The following is a 10,000-nucleotide window of genomic DNA, read 5'->3' on the forward strand; positions in this document are numbered from 1 at the left end:
CTCTATCCCCTAAACCGTTGAATAGTACATTGAATACATATATATACAATAACAAAAAGAAAGTGCCCAAAGAATCCGCCGACCCCCGTTCCGGGAGCGTCTGATTCGCTAATCCAATCACTCTACGGAGCAAAGGGTCAAAGATGGCCCCTCAGCTCTGTCATAAAAGTCACCCTAATCAAAACTCTTGCCCATTTTATTTTCTTCTTCATCACTCACCCGGCGCTTCTTACCCCCCCCCCCCCCCTCCCCACTCACTACCCCCCCCCCCCCAACTCTACCCCATCCCATCTCATCCCGAACAGAGAAATACATAAAATACTTCAATCTACAGATACATCGGTTGCCACTCCAGTATATTTGGGGCCAACAATTATGGGGTCTAAGTTCATCTATGTAGGTCCAAAAAATATCAACAATATTTGACTCTAAAACTGTAGTCAAATAGAATCAACGGTATAATAAAAAAGAAAAGTTAAGGTAAATATTGTCAGAAAATGTATGTTACCTTTCTTCTCAAAACGGTTTTATGTCGAGGTGAACCAGGTGCAAAAAATAGTAAAAGAAATGTTTAATTTATTTGACGAGAATTTTCCGTTTTCAAGAAAGCACATTCATTGTTCTAAAAAAAAACATATAAACTTGAACCAAATTTGATATTTTTACCAATGAAATCAAATTTTAGCATCTAAATAACCCATATATTATATCGCTATCTAGATATGGGTCACATGTCTTCTTATCCCTACTTAGACCAATGTAATGAAGCCTTGGGTGACGAATATACAATAGCGATTTGTACTATTTCACGATGATAGATGCTTCTTACTTGCACAGAAAAGATTTGTACCCGACATAATAAGTTAGTCTTAAATTGAATACGATACATTCTTGCTATTACTATAACCGACGTGTAATTATTTGCACTGTTATGGGTTCATTTTTGTCATAAAAATACTTTTAAACCAACGCAGAATATTGTCCAATACAACAATGTTCAATTTAAATCAAGCCAATTATTACGTTCTGTATCAGATATGCTAATATGTCTACTTAGATAATTAGTATTCTTGAGAACCTTGACCAGGCATTGGATTAAGGACTCATTTGAATAGAGTCCCAACAATCATTAACAAGTCTTTCCCATAAGACGTTGAATAGTAGATTTGATATACATAACCAAGAGGTGTTTATATTAGTAATCACACTTTCATATTATATTATTCTATTGTGAGACCTATGTTATTGTCGTACACTAGAAAATTCCACGTTCAATTGTACATTCAGAAGTATTGAGAACAAAAGATTATACACACAAATTCTTAAATATTCATATTCTGATTCAATAAAAAACATAGTGCGGAGAGAGAAAAAAAAGAAAAAAAAAGAGAGAGAGAGAGAGAGAGAGAGAGAGAGAGAGAGAGAGAGAGGGAGAGAGAGAGCGATATATATATATATTATCCGAGTTTAATCAAAAGATGTAATATACATACATACATACATACATATATATATATATATATATATATATATATATATATATAGAGAGAGAAGAGAGAGAGAGAGAGAGCTGAGAGAAATATATATATAGAGAGAGAGCGCGAGAGAGAAGGGAGGGGGAGGGTAAGGAGAAGGAGGTAGACAAGAAATTCTTATTTAAAATATTTTGATTCTCAAATCTTATATAAAGAGCTCTTAAGAAAAGGATTCGAACTGTGAGGTATATCTGGATTTAACGTGACCGTTTTCACTGTTTTTGTTGTTCGCTGAAGAAGGGGTTTGAGCTCGAAACGTCCTGTGTATTTAGTATTTTGTTTATTATTAAAGCACTCATTGACACATTATACATTCCACAGCTTCTAGCATCTTAGTAATCCCTTTGATGTCTTTTGAACATTTCTGTAGTTGGCGGCTCATCTTCTTGCCAAGTGTGAGCGCACGCCTCCGAGTTTAATCAAAAGATGTAATTTTGTCTAACAGCCCTGTTTACATTTCACCAACCCATCCAATTTGTGAACATCGGTTTGCGCTTCTCATCTTGTGCCTTGCCCAAAGACTCTTATTTCTTATATCCTACGCAAAAGATTGATACTGAGTAATAATATATTGACAACATTTTACGAGTATGTACTAGAAGACACTCATAATCTGCCACATCTCAAAATAAATAGAGAAATTATGTCATTGTCTATTAAAGTATCTATATAAAAATTATGTAGTCGCTTTAATCCTAAGGGTACCCTTGATTTTGTGAACCGTGAAACGAGCAGTCATTGTAGCGATTGTAAACAGCCTGTATCGATAGTATGCGTTTATCTAAAATACTCACAGCATCCGCCAGATGGATACAACGTACCAACACACCAAACTATGTGTGAACCTTGAACGTTTATAGCCTGATTGATGTAATTTAGTGAGGGTACATTCTGGCGTCAGTGATAAGATACCCTCGATTTTGTGAACCGTGAAATGAGTTGTCTTTGTAGGGACCCCACTGACTTGTATAAGTGGACTTACAAGATGAGGTGTGGCTCGCTCTTTCTATTTTTTTTTTTTTTTGTGTGTGTAAAATATGGCGGCCCTGAGCATGCGCAAATAACTCTCTCACAATTCAGTTGACCTATAGTGTTTTGCCTGTTGTTTAGCGTGATTGTATTTATAACTTATTCCTCTTGTCGTATTTGGTTACTGAAAACAAGTCATTTTTTGTCAATCATTCCCTTTTTCACTTCATTTAACTCATCAAATTGGCTAACATCGGTTTTTACTTCGAATCTAAGGCCAACACTAGAAATTCTGGTTCCTTCCAAATATTTCAAGATTAAATCCCAACTGTTATACTGCCGTACTTTGAAAAACCATGGATTAAAACTTCTGGGCAGAAAATTCGTATATTTGGTTATCTATCGATTAAATTGGTCCTAATCTTACCAAATACACTCAAACCTTGGACTTTACGGAATATTTCAGGTTTTAGAGTTATTGAAAAAATGAGGGTCATAATAATCGATCGCTATTTGAAGGACGATTCTTCTGGCCAAAATCTCAAATACGTGCTTTTTCAGATTACAGCAGTTATAATATCTATGGAGGTACATTATAATTTTCTACATCTTTGGCATAAGTTACTGTTTTGTGGCCCACTAGATTTGAGACATGAAGTTGTGCTACCTAGTTATCAGGACCACGGTACGGAAGATTTTTACCTTTTTATAAAATCATAAGTGGACTGTACCAATAGTTTGCTTATAATATACAGTGAGGTTTTATGTAGCATGATATCCAATAAATAGTGACCAAAGCGCTTTACAATGGTCAATGGCCAAGAGCAAATCCATCATGTAGCATGAGACATTATGACACATCAAAGCGATATAACAACTTTTTCTCAGCAACAACTCTGTTTTCGGCCAGGGAGTTATAATACCCCCAAGAAAGGTGATAAAATGAGCAATTTCTTAAGACTTGTCTCTGCACCCCTCATAAAGGACTCGAACCTATTACATAAAAGTCAAAAGTCATGTGTTTTACTATATTGCCGATCAAGAAAGAGAAGTATACGGAGGAGGTGGAGGAGAAGCAGGTGGTGTTGGTGGTGTTGGAGGAGGAGAAGGAGGAAGAAGAAGAAGACGCTATGCCGAAACCTGCAGACGAATGCTAATTTGTTTCTGTAATCAATGCCATGCAACAAAAAATACTCTACCCGAAAGTCTGTAACCCGCACGCACGTCAGAGGATGAGACTGCAACAATAAAGTAATGAACGTGGGTTAGATTTCAAATAAATATAAGAAGTCTGGCTGGGTCCTATACCTAAAATTGATACTATAGATTGTTTTCGAGTCGATGACATGGGCCAACGACATAATACGGTATGTTGATCATTTCTTTTACAATTTGCCTTTATTTCCGCTATATCCGAAAAGACTTAGATAGCTACCTTACCTGATTAAAAGATTTCGGATGTAAAACCTATCGTTTACATGATGCCAAAATCAGTACTTTTGGGATATTTGAAGAGATTCTTGACAATATCAGGTTCTTGTGTAGCGCTCTACCAAATTAAAAATCCTCATTGTACTATAGAAAGGATCCCAAGCCAATCCCTCGGGGACAACAACAATAACAATAACAACAACAATGGCGACAAGACAATAAACAAAAACGAATACCAGGACACCGACCAAGACAACGAAGTTTAACTTCTGCTGTTGGTGGCTTAGACTTTTTGAATTGAACGAAATTAATCCGATTAGGACTTTTTATATTTCAATCAAAATGAATGAGACATAACAACATGCACCAAATAGAAGAAGCAAGAATTCAATTTTCAATAGAATTGGCTTTATTTTCATAGCCCTGTGGATAAGGCATTGCGTTAACACTAAAAGGACCAGGGCTCAAGCCCCGCGGTAAGCAGCTCTCTCGTTTTGAGCAAGAAAACTAGGTCCAACTGCTCATTCTATAGCCATGACGTCGCCTGGATTATCTCGGGGTTTTTAGAGATTGATCGTAAAATGAATTTCTCCCATAGAAGAATGAAAGAGATTTATAAATTTAGTTATGAAATTCCGACCTTCTCAATGCAGAAAAATGATTGCCGCAGTCGTCGCGCAATTTCATTGATCATATCCATTCACAACAATTCTAAATTATCTTGGCATTTCTAATTTCTAAATTCTAATGACATTTCTAAATTTCTAAATTCTAATGGCATTTCTAAATTTCTAAAGTCTAATGGCATTTCTAGATTTCAAAATTATCGTGGCATTTCTAAATTTCTTAATTTGATGACATTTCTAGATTTCTAAATTCCAACAACATTTGAATAAAACTTAGGACTATTTCATCCTAAAAGAAGATTTGAAAAGATGTTAGTCTCCCATTCGTTATTTTCCTACAAAACCTTCAAATCAGTACTACTCAAATCTTACTCACAGTTCTGCTATATAATAAAGATATTGAATCTGAGAGAGGCAAGTTTTTATTCCTGGTAATACATTTTTATATTTAAGCTGGTCCATTCATTCGTTCAAACGTACACAAAAGCAAGGCAATAAATGGGGTTTTGGTTTTCGAATCGTTTATGTTAGGATTGCCAGGTTGACATTTCATGTGCTAAACGAATTTCTACCAATTGCGTATTGAACAACCGTGAATTTCTTATCATATATTCTTCTAATAATTCATGTCTAATTCAACGTTCACTACTTTGATAAATTGGAAAGTTCGAAAAGTCCATACCATTTATATCTTTTCAAATTCATCTAAAATTTAAAATTTACTTCCTTTTGTTGTCTGGTTTTTCAAGTTTCTATATTTTCAACATTTAAAAAAAAACAAACTAGTCCTTTAGAGCCATTAGGCCAGTAGAGCGTTTTTATAGCATGAAACGGACAATAGCATTTGTTTACCACCATTTGGATGCATGCTAGTCTATCAAAAAGTACTTTCCGCCACATCTAATATACCCAGCTACCCAATCACCGCTGGGTAAACAGTGTGAAGGGAGGAAGAGAAAATTCCGACAGTACCCAGGATCAATCTCGGCCCCCTTGCGTGAAAAGTGAGTGCTCTACCAACTAGGCTATTGAGAACACTTTTAATGTTCTAAATGAATGTTTGACTAAATATCTGTTCTTTTAACAGTCCATTTATTCAAACAATAGGTTCCGCGAATTTCATTGGCAAATCATCAAAATTGAGATTAATTAATTTTTTTTTTCGCATTTTCTTAAAAGCTTGTGGAGGAAAAAAATCAGAGGTTTTTTTAAGGTTCAAAAAGATCTAAACAATTTTTTGAAATGTCTTGTGCATTTTCTTTTTTTCCCTTTAAAAAAACAACTGACATATCACGCATTATTTTGGCACACAGCAGATCAAATCTCTGGCAACCCCTCTAAACATTGATTGAACCATGAGTTATAGGTTGTAATATGTAAGATGGTAAATTTGAGTAACGTGGATTGGGGGTAGAAGGAGATAGGGGGGGGGGGGGGAATGGTGTTGGTGGGGGAAGGGAGAGTATCTATTCCATTTAGTTATACAGGACGGTTATCAATACGTAGCATCTAGCTAAAATATCAACCATCATCAAAAACTACCCAAAAACTATGGTCGGTATATGAGTCGCTCCTTCCTATAGGTTTTCTACGCATCCAGACCAATTCAATCAATAAAAGTGATAGGGTTAAACCATCACCACTTTTCATCACTCGTCTTTTTTTTTTAGTCCTATGTGCCGCATTTTCGAATACATTGCGTTGTAATCTTTAGTTTTGTTTTTATTGCCTTGCTCAATGCGCTTCAAAGCACCTTTTTCTCCTGATGTGTTTTAGAAGCTGATATCATAACAAATATCCTTCTCAGCAAACAACGCAAGATTAGCTAAACAAGATATGTGGCCGATGGCTTCAAAACAGTGTTTTGCTGTGTGGAAAAACAGTCCCAAGAGAGATTTTAAACTTACAAGGATAGAGGTGTAATTTTTTCTTTTGTCAGCTTAAGAAATATTATCCCCCCCCCCCCCCCAATCTTTATCCTAGTCTCATTATTAGTATTATAGACTGATTATAAATTCAGAATTTACTATCCAAACAACCCATACTTAATACAGTTTTGAGGAGATGGGTCATCTACTATTTATTGTGGCGAAACACAACTTTAAATAAAACACCTTCATATTTTTATATCCTTACGCCATCTTACCATCTAAGGAGGAGGTAAAGAATAAAAAAAAAAAGAAGAAATGTTGCCGCTCCATGTCCCGGCGGGCGAACTTTGTTTTGAGAATCAAAGCCAATAGTGTCGAACTTTGGGCATCTTACCCTAAATCCTCAGTTTTATATCTATTGCATCATACCATAGGAAGCTTTAAAATCGCTCTTAAATGCATAGCCACCCCTTACATAGATTAGTTACCGACTCGGAAATCTCATTTTAAGACCATAGCAAACCGTATGCATTAGAGCTCTACCAAGACCACCACTCGCTCTATAATTTTTTCTTAGATAATTACCCTTTTTATCGAGGAAAAAAGTTTTGATACGTGTCCGAGGGAGGAAATTATACTAGATTAAGCGATCGCCACTATTTTTTAACCATCATTTTGTCTTGGAAATATTTTTTAGTAGATCTAGAAAAGGAAATTAGACATCGTGGTGGTACGTATTTGAGCTTATTTAGAAATATTGGAAGGAAATTAGATAGATAAAAACCGTATTCTAGAGCACTTAATACTAATACTTCTACTGAGTAAACATAATCGTTTGAATCAAAGAAAAAAGTATAGAAAGTGTAGCAGTTTTTATTCTATTTTCCATGGCAACCCTAGGTTTAACTAAATATTGAAACTGTGACCCCTCGAGTCTGATATATATATATATATATATATATATATATATATATATATATATATATATCTATGTGACCCGTCGTCTCAAAACGGTATTATGTCGGAACGAACCATATGCTTAAAAGCCGAATTAAATGTTAAGCTGGTCAAAACTATGAATTGTTGGCATTACCACCCTAAACTACGGTATCCATTCTCCTCAATAAAACATACAAACTCAACACAAGTCTGATATTTTTGGCTATAAATTCAATTTTCAAAATCTTAACCATCCCGACTTAATACCGTTTTGAGGCGAAGGGTCACATATATATATATATATGTATATATATATATATATATATATATATATATATATATATATATATATATATATATAAATAATGTGTAATAATGTCGAAATAAACCAGATAAAGAAAATTTAGTATATATATATATATATATATATATATATATATATATATATATATATATATATATATATTCAAAATGATCAGGATAGGGGATAAAAGTCGTGACGTAACACCTCCTGCTTACCCGGTTGAATGAGAGTACAAAAAGATGCTTAACATACCATTTAAGATTTGACACTAGCCTGTTAGTGGATTAATGAATCATGAAATGCTCCTTTAGCATGGTGAATCCATGCAAATAGGAAGTGTGAACGCTCAGGTATATTTTTTTTTTATTATGCTTCCGGTTCAAAAAACAGATCACCTTTCCAAACATCCGAAGATTAAAATAAATCACGCATTTGAGCCATGGGACGACCCACTCATTACTTAAATTTGGTGTTTGATTAATTTTGTTTGTTGTTGTTGTTACTGTTATTATTTCCCCCTTTCAAGTGTTTTTGCCGCCGCCTGAATGTCTTCATGACAAGGATTGATTAATGCAACAATTTCATTTGCAGAATTTTTGAATGCCTTTTGCTGAAAAAAGTTGAAGTAAAAATGATTAGACGTCATCTAAACAGGTCTCAGGTTTGAGGTTTTTTGACGGTCATTGTAATCAATATATATTTGATGTGGGGGGGGGGGGGGCGAAGTAGCCGAGTGGTTAAGACATTGCACTGTCCCGGGTTCGGGCCCCGCTTCAGGCACTTTCGTTTTTTTTCCTTGGGCAAGATTATTAACTCCCAATTTGCTCACTTTGAACAAGATGGGTTATTCCTGTTATTAACATCAGACGTCTGTATTTTGTCAGAGTACGCGAAAGAAGCACTGAATTACAATAATCTTTCTGTATTTTATTAGAAAAAGAGTTACATTTCTCTTTAAATATCCACACCAACGTGCACATATTAACCGGTCTGATGACCGAACGCAATTATGGGCTTCATTTAAAATTGTTGTAATGGACAATATTTTGCATTGGTGAGAGAATATTTCTATTACACGAATGGGCCAATAATAACAATTAAATTGAGTTTACAGACCTGCAAATGAGTACATGTTGATCCATATCGTGCAAAAATATTTTACAGAAAAGACTTGATTGGTGACGAGTGGAAGGCCTTTGTTCTATTTGTAGCACAAGTACTCGAGTCATTACTCGTATTGAAATTCTATTTTTTTCTCCCTAAACTTATTTGCTGATAAATAAATAAATGTAATCTCAAGGTAAACATTTCCTTTTCTTTTTCACATTGAATTCTTGGTATTCATGCTATGAATTTAGGTAAAATACTAACAACATCCATCGGTCGGATATAATATTATATCAACACACAAAACGAAGTGTAACCTTAAACGGTTATAGTGTGATTGATATAATTTAGTGAGAACTAACTAATCATTAAATGATTATCTAAAAACAATTTAAAAAGAGCCGATAGGCGTCAATTTCGTTTCATCTATTAAAAAAGCTCAGATATAAGACTTTTTTAGGTCAATTTCGACACGTTTTTCAGAAGGGGGGGGGGGGCGTCTTAACCTATCGTTATTTAAAAGGAAATCTTTTTTTCACAAATAGAAAAAAGTATGGAAAAAATATCCAAAATGAAATAACCACAGAGTGTATTATGAATATGTGAGCGAGTTTGTGTGTGTGTGTGTGTGTTTGTGTGTGTGTGTGTGTTTGTGTGTGTCTGGTGAAATTCATAAATGTGAACTGTAGTCTGGATCCTCTATTTAAGGGGCTACAACAACGACCACAAAGAAGAAGAAGAAGAAGAAGAAGAAGAAGAAGAAGAAGAAGAAGAAGAAGAAGAAGAAGAAGAAGAAGAAGAAGAAGAAAGTGACAGAATTGTGCGACTATGTGGCCTTATGGGTAGACACACGTCTTCAAATTAGAGAGTCCAGGGTTCGAGTCCCGCTCCGAGCGGTGCATAGTTGAGTCCTTGAAAACATGCTCTTTACCCACATTACCTCACTGTACTCAGGTGTAAATGAGAACCTGGCCGTTAGCATCGCTGTTCTGTCGATAGAAAATAAAATGTAATATCACCTAACAGGAGTCATGTCTCGTCCTACATATTAAGCGTTACTGCAGGCTGGGGATCTTTGGTAAAGCGCGTAGAGCACGTTTAGTGGGCATTGCTCTATACAAATTCTCAAATTTTAAAATACTAAACTTACCTCTACTGGAAAAGACTTCCCTGCGACTTGGTGTTCGGACCCATGACTACCCCTATTGGCCAGGTGGA

At 35.2% G+C, this 10,000-nt stretch overlaps 1 protein-coding gene across 1 annotated transcript in view; it reads right to left on the reverse strand.

Moving 5' to 3' along the window:
- LOC144972042 (carbonic anhydrase-related protein 10-like) overlaps window positions 1–10,000 on the reverse strand; it is a 78,904-nt gene that overhangs the window by 27,864 nt on the left and 41,040 nt on the right. Inside the window, exon 5 of the mRNA XM_078913128.1 lies at window positions 9,933–10,000. This exon is cut by the window's right edge and continues 124 nt beyond it. Within this exon, the coding sequence (XP_078769254.1) occupies window positions 9,933–10,000 (68 nt within the window). The remainder of the gene's footprint in view (window positions 1–9,932) is intronic.

This window comes from Berghia stephanieae, chromosome 4 (assembly GCF_034508935.2).
Source record: "Berghia stephanieae isolate SIO BIC M18660-M18661 chromosome 4, UCSD_Bste_1.3, whole genome shotgun sequence".
Taxonomy (NCBI): Eukaryota; Metazoa; Mollusca; class Gastropoda; order Nudibranchia; family Aeolidiidae; genus Berghia; species Berghia stephanieae.